At 50.6% G+C, this 16012-nt stretch overlaps 1 protein-coding gene across 2 annotated transcripts in view; it reads left to right on the top strand.

Annotated features, from left to right (window-relative positions):
• Positions 1–16012, top strand: part of Plekha7 (pleckstrin homology domain containing A7) — a 191768-nt gene that overhangs the window by 157572 nt on the left and 18184 nt on the right. For both annotated transcript variants that reach the window (XM_059268390.1, XM_059268399.1), the window contains exons 11-17: positions 185–710; positions 1019–1105; positions 3949–4002; positions 13873–13941; positions 14117–14197; positions 15122–15271; positions 15794–15895. In XM_059268390.1, the coding sequence (XP_059124373.1) occupies positions 185–710; positions 1019–1105; positions 3949–4002; positions 13873–13941; positions 14117–14197; positions 15122–15271; positions 15794–15895 (1069 nt within the window). The remainder of the gene's footprint in view (positions 1–184; positions 711–1018; positions 1106–3948; positions 4003–13872; positions 13942–14116; positions 14198–15121; positions 15272–15793; positions 15896–16012) is intronic.

A 16012-nucleotide genomic window follows, 5' to 3' on the forward strand; every position in this document is an offset into this window, starting at 1 on the left:
TCTTCAGTGAGAAGCCCTACTATGCATCTGGTTCAGTCACTGTTTGGGGTCCTCACAGTCTCCCCAATAAACTGACCTCGTGGATTTCCTTAGCTGTGTTGCTTCATGTGATGGCCTGACATTCTCTCTCTCTCTCTCTCTCTCTCTCTCTCTCTCTCTCTCTCTCTCTCTCTCTCTCCCTCAGCTTGCCCTTAGACCAGACGACACTTCCTCGCCAGGGTCCCAGTCAGCCCCTATCCTTCCCGGAAAACTACCAGACTCTTCCCAAGAACACCAGACATCCTTCTGGGAGCTCTTCACCCCCTCCCCGGAACCTGCCCAGTGACTACAAGTATGCACAGGACCGAGCCAGCCACCTGAAGATGTCCAGTGAGGAGCGCCGGGCACACAGGGATGGTACCGTGTGGCAGCTGTACGAGTGGCAGCAGAGGCAGCAGTTCCGGCATGGCAGCCCCACGGCACCCATAGGAGCTGGCTCCCCAGAGTTCACTGAGCAGGGCCGCAGCCGGAGCCTGCTGGAGGTGCCCCGCTCCATCTCCGTGCCTCCATCTCCTTCTGACATCCCTCCTCTAGGGCCTCCCAGGCCCCTCCCACCCCGGCGGCCACATACACCAGCAGAAAGGGTCACAGTGAAGCCACCTGACCAGAGGAGGAGTGTGGACATCTCTCTGGGAGGTTCTCCCAGGAAGGCACGGGGTCATGCTATCAAGGTGAGGCCTGGGAACTTCTGCCAGGTGACTGGGGTCTGGCATTGAGAGACAGAGTCACTCAGTGGCTTTCTGGCAGCCTACAAGCAAGAAAAGGTGTTGGTGTTCAGTCAGTTCATTTATCCATAACAACCCAACTGAGGTCTAACTCTCCAGGAACCTTTCAGTTTGCTGTGCTGGGCCCAGTGAGGACCACAGTGTATTCATTTTGGGCTCAGACAGGTGGAAGTGCACATGGTAGGTGGGCCTGGCGGTGAGTGACTGAGGTGTCCTTGCCTGGCCTCAGTCTGGCTTCTCCCCTCCTGTTACAGAACTCCTCTCATGTGGACCGACGTTCCATGCCGTCCATGGGCTACATGACTCACACTGTCAGCGCTCCCAGCTTACACGGAAAATCCGTAAGTGGCCCCTCATTTCCCTCTCCAGGTGATCAACATACTGTCGCATATGAGACCCTAGCCCATGGTCTTTCCTCCCTTAGGGCCAATCAATTTTTAGCCCACAGAGTAGCTTTTAACCCTTCCTTAGTGATGAGGAGACAGAGAGGCCCAGTGGCTCACCCAGGCTTTGTAGCAGGCTCTCCAAAGACTGAGGAGAGTGGAGGAGAATGTTGGGCTGGTCCCCTCTTTGGATATTCTAGCTACCTGCCTTCTCCTTTAGCATCCCTCCTTTCTTCCCTGGCCTTCACTGTGATTGGTTAACTCTCCCTTCAAAGCACTCATCCTGCTGGTGAAGCTGAGCTGGTGGCTTCCAGGGAAACAGCTTCCTGTGCCCTATGCTGGCGGTGCCTTTATTTGCCCTAATGACAGAGCCAGTGCGATCACTGCCTAGTGGTGTCACAGCAGTGTGGTGCCGGCGCGGGGTGAAGAGTGTGACTGCAGCCGTGTGCCCTGCGGTGGCTGACTCCCTCCCGATGTGTCTGCACGCCCGCAGCTCGAAGAGCTCTCGCTGCTGCTCACCCGGTTGCAGCGGCACCAGGCCAAGTTGGCCAGCGTGCGCAATTTCGCCGTGGGCCAGTTACTGCACCACTACCTGACCTTTCCTGCCTGCCAGGTCAGCGCGGTGGGCTCTCCTGGGCCCCGGCAGGGATGGCCTGCCACCCATGTTCCCCTGTGCCGTGTGCGCTGGTCTGTCCTGCTGGCTGGCTCTCTCCCTCTTCCCTTGCCTGTTTGCTTCTGGGTGCCACAGCCAGTCACTGTGGGCAAGGGTGGAGCGCCCCCACCCCCACCCGCTCTGCTGCAGGGGAGGGGCTGCATGGGGTGGGACGGACCTGAACCTTGCTTCTTGAGCTATGCAGAGTGATTGCCAGGCTGGCACATGGTCATCTTGTCTAAGAGCTGTGCCCTGTCACTCATGTCACTCAGCCTTGTCACTCATTGAAGACATGTGGGTCAGCCTGGAGGGAAATGCAGGGCACCTCCACTTGTGGAACAGCTCTTATCGTTTGTCCTGTTTAGCCTTGTAGGAACCTGCATAGGTAAGGTGGAACCGGGTTGTCATTATGGGACAAGAGGACCCTGAAGGGGCAGCGACTCACTGCTGTGCCCCCAGGAGCTTGCAGGCTGCAGTCAGAATCCCTCTTGTAGAGTGTTAAATAGCGCCAGGGCTTGGGCTTGGCATTCAGGCTTCCTGAGACTGCCCAGGGAGTGGCTCTCCTGGGCTCCTGGAGCAGCTAAAGGAAACGGACTCCTTCCTGTCTGCAGAGTTGTCCTTGGGCAGCAGTGGTTCAGCCACAGAAGCCTGCCCTCCATGCAGCACAGAGCCAGGCAAAGGACAGATGCGGGTGCTAGGATTGTCACTTTCCTTCCCTGACCCCTTTTAGCAAGACCTGAAGGACCCAGGAAATGTAATTAGAAAGACAGGCGTTAAGAGAGGCCATGTTAAAAACAAGCAAACGTAAGTTGTGAGACTGAATAGACGACGACTCAGTGGTTCAAGAGCTCACCATCGAAGTGTGTGAGACCTGTAAATGCTGGGTGGGAGTGGCTGTCCTCCTGTGATGCCAGCCCCAGAGCAAGCTGCCTAGTAAGACTAGCTGTCTCAGTGAGTTCTGGGTAATTGAGAGACCCTGCCTTATAAATAAGGTGGAAGAGCAATGGAGTGTTCACACATATGTGTGTGCCCCACACATGCAAGAATATGCACACACACATGCATACTACACACACACAAAAAAAAAAAAGGAAAAGGAAAAAATTCTAAGTCACAAATTTGATTTTGAATAACATGCTCCAGCTGTCTTCTCTCCTCCTGTTCAGAGTGTGTGAGACAGTGACCTGGGAAAGCGGGTGGGGAAGGAGGCAGTATAGGGAAAGCCTGTGCAAGCCACAGCATCCCTCACAGACAGGGCTCCTGCCTAAGCACTATGTGAAATTCTCATGTGTTGTATGTGATGGTCTCGCACCAGAACTGTCTACCTTTCCCATCCTTGGCTTGCTCAGCTGGAGGCCCTCAGTCCACTAAGAACATGGTAACTGGTCCATTCTTAAGTTCGTGCGACTCTTCTGCCTCAGTTAGCTTCTGTGACCTGTTGAATGGGAGTGTGACTTGTGAGGAGCCTTATTGTCAATAATTGCACTGAAGAGCTTGATAGGTAGGCCACGAGAGACTCCATAGACAGTCTTACCCAGGAACCCTTCCCTAGTTCCTGGTGTGGCTGCTTTGGCTTCTTACCGAACAAAAATCTTCCAGCAAACTTGTAGCAGCTGCTACTTATCCTCCTGGAGTCAAGGTCATACTGAGACCTGCTGGATCACCAAGTTGTCTCTCTGCCTTTTCTAGCCATTCGTCCACATCACTGGGGGTCATGTTACTTCATGCACGTGAGCCAGCCCAGCCCAAAGGTTTGATGCCAAGAACGAGAGCAGTGGCATCAATGGGATCCTAGCTTGTGTGTGGCAAGAGCTCTTCCAGGCAGATCTCCGGGTTCTGCCTCAGGACCCCGTCATCCGCCTCATCTGCTCTACTGCCTAGCTCTCCTGTTGGCTCCTCCCCATCCATCCACAGTGGGTGCGGGGATAAGCTGGCTTTCCCCATAGTGACCCCCAAGCTCTGCCATGCTGAAAGAGGGCTCCGAGTTGCAGCAAGACATCTGTGCTTCCTCCATGGCCCGGTGTGTCGGTCTGCTGTGGTCCCATGTCTCCAGAGTTGTGTAATGTGAATGATCTACTTGAGAAGACCCGATTCTTTTAACCCCTAGTGTTTGTAACTGTTTTTATTTCTCTCTCTGCTTCCTGGGAAGGCTGATGACACCTACCTCCAGCTGAAGAAGGACCTGGAGTACCTGGATCTAAAGGTGGGTGGTAGGGCTGGAGAGATGGCTCGGTGTTCAGATGTACTTGCTGCTCTTGCAGAGGACCCAGGTTCAGTTCCCAGCACCCACCTCGGGCAGTTCACTACCACCTATTACTATGTTCTAGAATATTCAATTCCCTCTGGCCTCTACCAGCACCTGCATGCACATGGGTCAATAAGCTCACATAAGTACACACACTACTCCTAAATAAAGATAATACATCTTTGAAGGTGAGTGGCATCAGGATCCCACCTCCCAGGGACACTCATCTTTCTGAGAGTATTACCTACTGGAGCCCAACACTCACAGTCTACACCCTAAGTGAAAACCGTTGTCTCAATCAGAAGAACTTCATTGCTTACAGTCTGATTCTTGTAAAGTTGCTTGTGGGTCCTCTTGAGAGGTCTCTGGATTATAGAATGGGAGTCATGATTTTGATCTTTTTCCTTCCCTTAGTTAGACCCAGAGGTTCCTGGAAAATAGCCATTGGCTTCGTCAGAGCCTCTTTTGCTGGTGGGAGTATATTTGGTTCATAAGGAGTGGCTGATATGTGTTTTCAGCCACAAGTGGCTTGGTGGGTCCTTTGGGTTTGTTGATGAGGTTGCAAGTTCTACATGGAGTCATGGGGCCTTGAGGCCCACCCCTAACCTCTCCCTTTAGAGCTGAGCACTAGGAGCCTGTACACACTTAAAGCTCAGGCTCTGACTCAGCCTTCTCAACAGACCTGAAGGGCTCCTGAGGAAATGGGATGCATTCTTTCCTGGAGAAAGCTGCTACCGACTTGCCACAGCCCAGCACATTCCTTCTGAGGACAGCCCTTCTCGTGCTGGGCTGGAAGGGAGAAACCTTAGTCAGCCCAGGGAGGGAAGGGGCCTATGGACCATGCTTATCTCTACTGCACTGTGTACCTGGCTCAAGCCATTTCTAACGCAGGGACCTTTCAGCCTCATGGGGCTCAGCGGTAGATACTAGTACCTAAGGCAGCAGGTGGGGCTTTTCCCATGCTGACGGCCCACCAAGGATTTTGGTTTAATATCTCCCAGTTCACTTATGCATCTGTTAAGCACTTGCTGTATGCCCAGCTCTACAGAAGACAAGGTTAGATGCAAAAGGAAAACTCAGGCCCTAGCCATAAGAAATTTCCAAATAGTATGGGCTGGGAAAAGAAATATCCCCAAATGATATTATATACAGTGATCATGAAAAGATCTTTGGCTCAGTTCTGAGCTGGAATCATTTGAATTCCTATGGGCCATGAGAAAGGCTTCGGAGGAAGTGGGGAGCATGTGAACAGAGCTTTGAGGAATCATGGCGGGGTAGTTGTTAGGAAGTAGGTGGGAACAGGACCAAAGTGAGCCACAGAGAGCTGGGGTACAATGGTGAGATCAGAGCCATGGGGTGAGGGAGAAACAAATCATGCTGACTCCTGATTCTGTCCTAGGCCTTAGGAAGAAAGTCTCAGTGAGCACAGAGATTAAAGGAGGAGAAACTGAGGCACAGGCCTCAGAGCAAAAGTTCTGTTTGTCCAGACTCCAACAGAAGCTGAGTAGTGATGGCTATGTAATGTGTTTTACTTTGTTGCATTAGCTTGCATAGTAGCTCCATAAGGGAAGTAAATTACTTTCACAAGGCCACACTGGAGACAGGGATAAATTTGGGTCCAGTGCTTATTCTAAAGCTTACATTCACCTTGCTACTAGCCCTTCATAACATGTCATTTGTGCTGCTATGGTCCCAAAGGCATTAAACTTTTGGGGGAGCCAAGCTTGGGTTTCCGATGGCTGGGAATGGATCTGATAGGCTTGGAGAGGCAAGTTGCATCTAGGGGTGCTTTCCTAACTAGGAGCTGTGTCACCTGAGGAGGTCTTCTGGCTGCTGACGTTGTTTGTCATGAGAACAGCTGGGCTTGTAGCCAGATTTTCCTGGTTGTGTGTCTGCTACTGTAATTACTAAGCTCTTCTCAGAGAGCTAGTCCCTAGATGAACCTCTCCTGCAGCTGAGGAGAGGCCTGACTCTCCCACTGCCCCTGTGAGAGAAGATACTAGACTGTGTGTGCAGTGTTGATCAGAAAGGCTCGTGTGCCTCTGTGGCTTCCACCAGAAGGCAGGGACCTGCTCTGCCTTGCACGGACCCAGCTGGGATACTGGATTCTCAGAGGAGTGGCCAACTGTAGGACCCAGATGAACATGTTTACAGATGTTCAAAATCAGCCTGCTAAGACTGAAAGGGTCATCCCAGTTTCCATTGTCTGGGGTAGTGGTCCAGGGGTCTGACCACGTCCGTGCTCTGCTTACCTTGATATGCTGATGTCCCCTTCACCTGCGGACTCAGGTTCTCTTCTTCCCCCAGCATCTACGGAGCCAGGGAGGATCTGCATAGTGGGAAGTGTGCCTGTGAGGAGACTCACTGCACAGCTGCAGTGCAGTGGCAGGGAGTCAGGGACAACGTGGGAGGAAGGGAGACAGGCTGTAACGCCCTGCTGTGTCACAGTGCGTTTTCTGTGGCTCTAAAGAGGACTGAGCCGAGTAGATGACAGCTACAGGCAGACAGGGTTCTGGTAGAACTGCTTTTCTGGAAGGGCCTTCTCTATAGCGGCGAATGTCCTGTCACTGGGTTATGCAGATTGGGACTCCAAGACCTATTGGTTCATGGATCCTTGACATGCTGGGCAGAATGTCCTTGGAATAAGGCGATGTGAATGTGGCACTGCAGAGGAGACAGAACAGGAAGAGGTCACACACTAGGAAAGGAGATGCACTTGAATAAGCCCTGAAGACCATTCTGGGTATGGGAGACAAGCTCAGCCTCTCTAGGACCAACTTCCTCTTCCTGTGGTGGGGTGGATTGAACCTCCAGCCTCATGCATGTGGGGCAAACACCCTACCACTGATCCATACTCAACTATGTCACCAACCCTCTTTTGACTTTTTGTTTTAAGGCAAGGTCTTACTATTAATAAATTCCCAGACTAGCATTGAGTTCATTTTGTAGCTCAGGCTGGCTTTGAACTTGCACCAGCCACTCAGGTAGATGGAATAACTGCCTGTGTTATTTGTGTTAAAGTCAATTTGTGTGTGTGTGTGTGTGTGTGTGTGTGTGTGTGTGTGTGTGTTCAATCAGGGCCTTGTGCTTGCTGGGCAGGTAGGTGCACTATCACTGCTCTATCCCCAGTCCTTGAACAAGCTTCTCTAGAGATTTTCCTTCCCACATCTGATCTGCTGGTTTCCTCACTCTGCTGTGTTGACTTAGGCTCTTTTATCTTCTTATCCCAAGAGCCAAGGATCCAGGGCCCATCCACCCCTCTGACCAACTGACACCAGTTTCCCGAGTTTGGTGGTGGTGTTTTCTCCCTAGCACCTTTCTGGGTTTTCCTCACTCAGATGAATATTGCTGCGGGGGGGCCAGGGGATTAGATGAAGGCACCTCTTAGAAGACGCTCCTAGCTAGCGTGTTTGGGGAGTGCTTGCTCCTCTGGCCTTTCTCTTGTGGGTGCCAGGGCAGAAAGGACGGGGCAGTGGTAAATCTTCTGTTCTGCCTGGCAGTGTGGGCACCTGGTGCATTGGTGCTAATTCTCTCAGTGCCTGGCAGTGTGGGCACCTGGTGCATTGGTGATAGGAATTACTGTCCCTACTCTGTTAGCCAAGAACCCGCGTCTCAGAGACTTAAGGGACTTCTGCAAAGTTCCATGAGTGTAACTGACTTCAGCCCTGAGTTTGTCGTCTTTGGGCTGTGCTTCCGTCATGAAATTTTGCTTCCCAGAACCTGTACTGCATTGATTGGCTTCCAAGAGTGGGCTGTGGTGGGGTCGCTGTTGTCCATAGCATTTAAAAACATTGTTCCTTCAGACAGTCTAATAGTGTTGCCCAGTCTGTTCTCAGATACCAGTGATGCTCCTGGATGTGTGCCTGTGCTCCTGGCTCTGAGTTATTTGTAAGCAAAGCTGATTAGGCCTGTTCTTCAGAGGCAGGCGACTGGGACCAGCCGGGAGTTTCCCACCAAGGCTGTCTTAACATTCACACAAGGTTGAGCGGGGTCTCTTCAGCTGCTCAGACAATGTCTTTGTAGATACAGAAGGTTGCCTTCAACCCCAGGAAGTCCCTTGTCTCTGGGGAAGAGTGTAGCACTGTGGGCTCTCTCTGGCAGTTTGAGCCTGAGATCAGGGCTTGTCTGTTTCCAAAGTCAGCTTCTGGGGCAGAGTTTTTTAGGTTGTTATCTGGGGCATCAGCTATTTCTAGAATACCTAGGAACTTGATTTTTAAAAATATAGATCTGAACCAGGTATGATGTTATACACCTGTGGTTCTTGCTTCTTGGGGGACTGAGACAGGAGGATCATTTGAGCCTGTAAATTACAAGCCAGCCCACAGAACATAATGACTTCCTCCCTGTAAAAAAATTCAAGGTGGTAGTGGTGCATACCTTTAATTCCAGCACTTGGGAAGCAGAGGCAGGTGGATCTCTGAGTTTGAGGCCAGCCTGGTCTAGAGTGAGTTCCAGGATAGGTAGGACTACACAGAGAAAACTCTGTCTTGAAAAACAAAATAAAACAACACCAAAAATTTTTAGGCTGGGCATGGTGGCTCATGCCTTGGATCCCAGGACTGAGAGGCAGAGGTGGGTGGATCTCTGTGAGCTTGAGGCCAGCCTGGTTTACATAGGGAGTTCCAGGACAGCCACCAAAGCTTCCCATAGAGACTTTGGGAACAAGTCAACCAACTTCAGAGCCTGGCATGAGCCATGCCTATAGTTTCAGCACTCAGTAGGACAGAGGCAGAAGGATTGCTTCAAGTTCAAAGCCAACCTGGACAACATAGTTCCAGGCCAACCAAGGATACATAGACCCTGATTCAAAAATAAATAAATAAATAAATAAAAATAAAAACAGGGGTTGGAGGTAAAGCAGGTAAAGGTGCTTGCTGCTAAGCCCTATGACCTGAATTTGATCCCCAGGACCCATGTAGTGGAAAGAGAGAACTGACTCCAAGCTGACCTCTCTCTGACCTACACACACACACACACACACACACACACACACACACACACACACACACTATAGGATGCACACACAGATAAGTAAGTAAATACGTTTTGTTTTGTTTTTAAGGCAAATCTGGAGGTTTCTACTGAGTTAGCACTCTTGATCTCAAGCTCTGGTGTGACTGTTGTGCACACTAAATGTTGAGGTCTGCCATTCAGGGACAGAGATTACTCTCCCAGGCTGTGAGCTAAGCAAACCCCTGGGGAACTTTGAAAATGCACATCAATACTTGAGTGACATGCTGAGAGACTCTGACTTAATTGATAATATTCAAGCATTACTCTTTAAAAACCAGACCAAACAAACAATTTCTTAATGTTTTTAAAGTGCAGCCAGGGTTGAGAAAGATTGCCTCAAAGTGATTTGTTTGTATTTTTTTGTTTTTGTTTTGAGCTCAGGTCTCATCTATCCCAGGTTGTTCTTGGATGCCCAATGACCTTGAACTTGTATCTTCCTGCCTCTGTTCCTGAGTCTGGGATTATAGGTGCGTCTATGCCTGGTTTATGTGGTACTAGATGGAGCCCAGGGCTTCGTGAAGGCTAGGTAAGCACTGTACGAACTGAGCTACACCTCCCTCAGAAGTGGTGGTTCTCAAAGTGTGGTCTCCGACCAGCTACAGCAGCAACACCTGAGAATCTGTTAGGAATGGAAAATCTTGAGTCCTACTCCAGGCCTGCCTCTGGTGTGGAGCCTGAGCCTTCCAGGTAATTCTGCACACTGAAGTTGGAGAGCCAGCATAGGAATCCTGATGTCAGAATAGGGTGTAACTTGGGATAAGACAGTTGTCTAGTATGCATGAGGCCCTGGTTCAATTTCCAACCCTCTAATAAAAGATAAAACTTCTGTTGGCCTGAGATCTACCCACATGGAGGGTGGGGACAGTGTTTTCTTTCTTTCTCTGCATTCCTTTCATCTGTCTATGTGCATATGGTAAGGCTGGAGGGGTGTGTGTGTGTGTGTGTGTGTGTGTGTGTGTGTGTGTGTGTGTGTATGTGTGTGTATTAAGGCATGCGTGTGGAGGTCAGAGGACAATCTGCAGGAGCTGAGTCTCTCCTTCCACCATGTGGATCCCGGGATTGAGCTCAGGTTCGGGGGCAGCATTGCCTACTGAGCCATCTCGAAGGCCTGGGAGACTATTTCCAGCTCCAGTTATAAGCATTTGGGACCATTGGTTAGACATGGACATTTAGCTGCACATGTGGAGGTGAAATTCAAGGACTTTTTGTGTAAAATAATTGTTAGAAATGAGATGAGGGCATGGATCCTCTCTAAGCCAAGCTTCCAGATGTCACAGAACGTGGTGAGGGAGGCAGGAAGAAGTGTCAGGCTTCCTCTTGCCTTCTGCAGAAGAACTAGGAAGGAGTGAGCCAGGAAGTGGCCCTTGTGCATGGTCAGTCTACACAGCCCCCTGCCCCGCAAAGTAAGCAAAGCTGATTAGGCCTGTTCTTCCGAGGCAGGCGACTGGGACCAGCCGGGAGTTCCCGCACCAAGGCTGTCTTAACTGTCTGCACACCTCGCTTCCGAGGTTCCCCTTCGCCAACCCCCAGACTGTGGCTGCTTCAAGTGTCGTTGGATGTCTCACCTGTTACGTTTTGTTGTATTTGCCTTTCTGTTCGGAACAGATTAAAAATAATGAACCTTTGATCAACGTGCTTTACAAAGTGCTGAAGAAGTCAGCACGGGGCTGTCGGCCCGGGAGAAGCGTAAGATGATCGGATCCGTGTCTCCAGGCGGGGCCATTCCATTGCTTCTGGCTCAGGGCCGGCATCATCACTTGCTTAAGCAGTTGCTCTCCTGACGCCCCACGCTTCCTGCAAGTCATTTCGGTTGATTTTCTTTAACCCAAAGCTCTCTTCAGCATTGTGGCCAATACATTGGGCTGAGCTGCTCATCTGTGGTGTCCTGTGGCTCCATCTTTTGTGTTGCAGAGGGATGGGGAGCTTGCCTGGCTGCCATCAGCTTGTGTGTGTCTCCATCCTCACTTGTCTGCCTCCACATAGATAGGGCTGAGCATGAGTTTCTTGGGAGGGGGCAGCAGTTCCTAACCACGTTAGAGAAGCCTTAGATGCCACTGTCTCTGCCTTCTCTGGGGCAGGGTGTTGACAGGCAGGTCCCCTCTGGAACTGGATGGCCACTCTTTGGATGGTCTCTTTTGCAATGTAGCCAGCTCTCGGGACATTCTGAGGGAGGCTACAGATGGGGGGGGGGGAGTTGGGAGGGGTGCAGATCTCATGTCCTGATGTGGTAGAGGAGAAGTGAGATGGCCCATGGGCCCTCTTGAGTGAGGACCCAAGACCTTTGATTTTTCTGGTGACAGATAGTGGGGACACTTGTTGACATTTTAAGTGGATATAAATACTGTAATCACAGAGCACAATTTAAAGAGGGAAATTTAACTGCCACATACTACTTATGGCTATAACTATTCATTAGAGCATCCTTTCTCTGGAACAAAGCTAAGCTGAAGGACCTCTGAGCTGTATAAGAGTTTTCAGGAAGCTGGTGTCCTATGGCCTGTGACCTTTACTTCATTGGAAGCCAAACCAGCCAGTCTGATTTTAACATGTTCATGAACTCACTCAGCAAACCTTCTCAATATCTCTTCAATATGCCAGGTCTTGACTGGGCTTTAAGACTAGAAAATACATCACTGTCTCCACAGTGACCCCTAATGTGGTTAATGTATCTGGAGAGAACTGGGCAAACCTCATTGTAATCCGATACTCTGAGCACCACAGATGTGACAGGCACCCTGTGAGAGGGACACCTTGTAGGGCACCAGACCCACTCAAAGGGAAGAAAGAAAGGCAAGCACTTTGAATTCCTAGCTCCCAACATCCTATAAACAGCATATTAAAGAGGACAAGAGAGGCCTATTTCTTAGAAAAGAGGGAATGTGACGAGAGAGAGAGAGAGAGAGAGAGAGAGAGAGAGAGAGAGAGAGAGTTGGATTCAGAGTCGCTGAGGACGGCAGTGAAGGGCACATTCCGGGGGATGCCACCAGAAAGCTTAATTTAGATTTCACTTTCTCAGAATGCCTTTGTGTGTAGACACCTCATTTCTTTCCTGATGGTACTGGATAAATGAGGCATTGCTCAGTTAGATCCTTGGCCTTATTTAAGCATCAGAGACTTCCTCAATAAAAAGCTTCAGGGGAAAAGGGGGAAGAGTTTGCTGGAGGAGATCCCCAGAGTACACCTCAATTTGAAAGTGATTTCTAGCTGGTTAATGGGCCCAGGCCAGCTTCTTCAGAGAAGCTACCCACTCATGCCCTCCCCTTGGGAGGGATCGTTGCAGGGTTCCATATGTTCAAACTGTGTGTACATACAAGTATGTACACATACTCTGACACTGACCCCATGAATGCTTGCTGAGTGCCTTCCCTTATGCCAGGCCTTATACTCAGGCTTTACCACAAAATAAACAAGGCCAGGGTCCCTGCCCCTTGCTATATGGCCAAATGGAATCAATCCTCAGCTCAAAGCAAGAAGTCATTTCATGGGGTAGTGAGATGGCCCAGCAGTTAAGAGCACTGGCTCCTCTTCCAGAAGGCACGTTTTCATTCCCAGCACCCACATGGCAACTCACAACTATCTGTAACTCCAATTACAGGAGATCCAACACCCTCTCTGGCCTCCATGAGTACACAGACTCATGCATATGATACACAGACATACATGCAGGCAAAACACCCATACATGTAAAATAAATAATATTTTTAAAAGAAGTCATTTGATACTGGCTTGGACTTGCTGAGGTAGAGTGTAGACCAGTTGGGCACATGGATGTGGTTAATCTGAAGGGAATGATTGACAATGAATTTTGACTCCTGGTTTACTCTAGCAAACTTCTTGAGCCTTCCAAATGGAGTGGGGAGAAAACACAGGCTATCTTTCCAGCAACTGTCTGTCTATCCATCCTAGGGCCTTCTGCCTAACACATACACATTACCTGCCTCTGCTATGATTACCCTGTTCTCCATGTCCACTGGTCAGAGCTTCAAAACAGAACAGAGGTGGGCTCACAATTTAAGATGCATTAAAGCTGACCTTGTCTTGGCCATGGGAGCCCACCCACATCTACACAGCCTGTGACAGAAGGTGCCTTGGGAAGTGGAAGCATGGGATAGAGAGTTGGAATCAGCTGCTTGGGTGTCAGTGGGAGCAGGAAAGCAGCAAGCTGTCTGTTTACAGTTGACTGAGGATGTGAAATGGGATGCTCCACTGGCCTGGAAGCGTGGGAGACTTGTTCATTGTTTTGTTGAGATGGGAAGACAGGTGATAAGTCACATGAGTACAACCAAGCCTTGTTGTCTGGGTGTGACTCTAAAAACACTCGCTGGACCTGACCTGGGTTCCTTCTCCCTCTGGCTGGATCTTTTAACAGCGTAGGGTGAGGAAGACTGGCCTTGTCCATGGGGAAGGGAGCTTCTCAGAGACCTGAAACAGGCTGGGCATGGGGTGTAGACCTGTGTTTATCCCTAGGTGCCGTAGCAGGCCTCTCTTAGCCTTGACAAATCTCCAAAGACCCACAGAAATGTGTCATGCTCTTTGGGCAAACACCTTTCAAATTGATAACCCTGTAACTTGAGTACCTTCATTTTCTTTAATTTGAGAAATTTAATAGTATTAGGATCACCAAAAGGTTTTGGTTTTTCCATAAAATGATGTAGGCATTAAAACAATGTAGATAGTCCTCAAGTTTTTGCCCATTTTGTGCCATGAGCCTCTGCCTCCGCTGAGACTTCCACCTCCATCCACCATAGGACTAACCTTCCTTCCTGAGTTTTGTCTCCACACCCCAAGTTAATCATTAAATTGTTCACCTCCCAGATGACAGGCCGAGATCTTCTTAAGGATCGAAGTCTGAAGCCGATGAAGATCGCTGAGAGTGACATTGATGTGAGTTACCAGGGACAGGCTGGCTCCTCGGCCACCTCCTGACTGGACGTGGGCAGCTTCCCGAAGGGTTTGGTTGGTCCTCTGGCCAGAGACTTTCTGCTCTTGTTCCTGAGGCCATGCCCTGTTCTCCCCCGCCACCGCCACCCCACCCTCTCCAACTCGTTCTTGCTTATAGGTCAAGCTAAGTGTGTTCTGTGAACAAGACAGGATCCTCCAGGACTTGGAAGACAAGATCCGAGCTCTCAAGGAGAATAAAGTATGCATTGCCTTTGCATCACAGTGGGGGGTGGGGGAGGGGGTGGAGGGATGTGCGTTGTCATCACTCCCGTCTGCTGAAACCACGTCTGCACTCTCGCGTTAGCATTCATCAACAGGAGGGGCCTAGCTCAGGTTGTAGAGTGCTTCCATCCTCAGCCTCACACATAAACCAGGTATGGTCAGCACACACCTGTGACTCTAGCCCTTGAAGGTAGACTTCAGGGGGAATCGGAATTTTAAGGTCATCCTCAGCTACACAGTGCTCGGTCCTCTTTAAAAACCACAAAAAAAAAAAACATAAACAAGTGTTAGTTTATTCAGTCTCTTTTGTCTAAGGGTGTTCCTCAAAGACTGTATCTGAGCCTCCCCTCCTTTCAGGGAGAACCCCAGTCTGTGTGGCTCAAGCCCCCCTCATTCTGTTCAGGCCGTGTCTGGAGGTCTGATGGTTTGCCATGTGAAACCCAAAGGGCTGCCTTGGAGAGAGTGGTCTTTGTCACAATGACAAAGCCTTTCACTTCCTCAGGTTCCTTTCCCCTGGGAGCTGGGCTGGGAAGGCAGCACGTCTAGATGGGAAGACGGGAGTGAGCTGAGGCCACAGTAGTAATCTCAGAGCGACTTTTTCCTTTTTCGTGGTGTTGAAGATCTGTGGCATGCCTTTTTTCCACAAGAGCCTACTAAGTGCTTCTGCCATTTCTTTCGTTTCCATATACTCCATAAGGAGTCAGAAGGTTCTGCACCCACCTTGTAGATGAGAAAACAGGCATGGAGAGTTTTGGAGACTTGCCTCCTGGGCCAGTCTGAGCTGCTGCTGTCCTGAAGCCCTGTCTTTGCTCCAGCTCAGACTGGCCTCTCTGGCCTCAGTTGTTTGCTTCCTCTGGGGACAGCCCTCCCATCCTGTCACTCTTGGCCCTCTCTGGCACAGGACCAGCTAGAATCCGTGCTGGAGGTGCTGCACAGGCAGACAGAGCAATACCGAGACCAGCCACAGCACCTGGACAAGATCACCTGCCAGCAGAGGCTCCTGCAGGAGGACCTGGTCCACATCCGGGCAGAGCTCTGCAGAGAGTCCACGGTGTGTAGAGGGTGAAGAGGTGGCAGGCACTTTCCCTGGGGGCTGGCCATGCTGTGTTCCCATCAGCCCTGCTGTTGAGATGGAGGCCAGGGGTGAGAACTTGTCGCTGCCTCCTGGTGGCAGGTTATCCGGGGTAACATGGCTGACTCTCCTCACCTTAGTCTTCTTTCCATCAGGATAGTTGAGGGAGACCCAGTTTCGTGGAGAAGTCTTCAGGCTGTATTCTAGTCCGTGCACAGTGCGCTCTAAGATGTCAGAATTTCCACCACTGCAGCTGTCAGTCCAGTGTGGTCCTGACATTCCCACCAGGGCAGGGGGAGGCCATCTTCAGGTGGGGAGTGGGCAGCACATAGCCAGGGTCACATGCTCTCATCTCCTTTCCACCAGGCTGCCTAAGCCTCCCCTTCTGGTTCACCTAGCGGGCAGCAGGCTAGGGGTGGGTGTTCTCGAGGGGACTGGGCTGGGGGATGGGAGCAGCATGAAGGGGCTTCTGGGGACCAGAAGTGTTTCCTTGGCCAATAGGAGATGGAAAATGCCTGGAATGAGTACCTGAAGTTGGAGAGGGACGTGGAACAGCTGAAGCAGACCCTGCAGGAGCAACACAGAAGAGCCTTTTTCTTCCAGGTGACCAAGAGAGGGTTGTCACCTCCCTCGACTCCCTAGCCTCCTGTTAGGTCTGTGAGCTGTGCCAAGCAGCTACGCCAAGCTCTCCCTCGGGGATTCCTTTCGCTGTGGTGAGAA

Source organism: Peromyscus eremicus, chromosome 1 (genome assembly GCF_949786415.1).
Source record: "Peromyscus eremicus chromosome 1, PerEre_H2_v1, whole genome shotgun sequence".
In the NCBI taxonomy this organism is placed as follows: Eukaryota; Metazoa; Chordata; class Mammalia; order Rodentia; family Cricetidae; genus Peromyscus; species Peromyscus eremicus.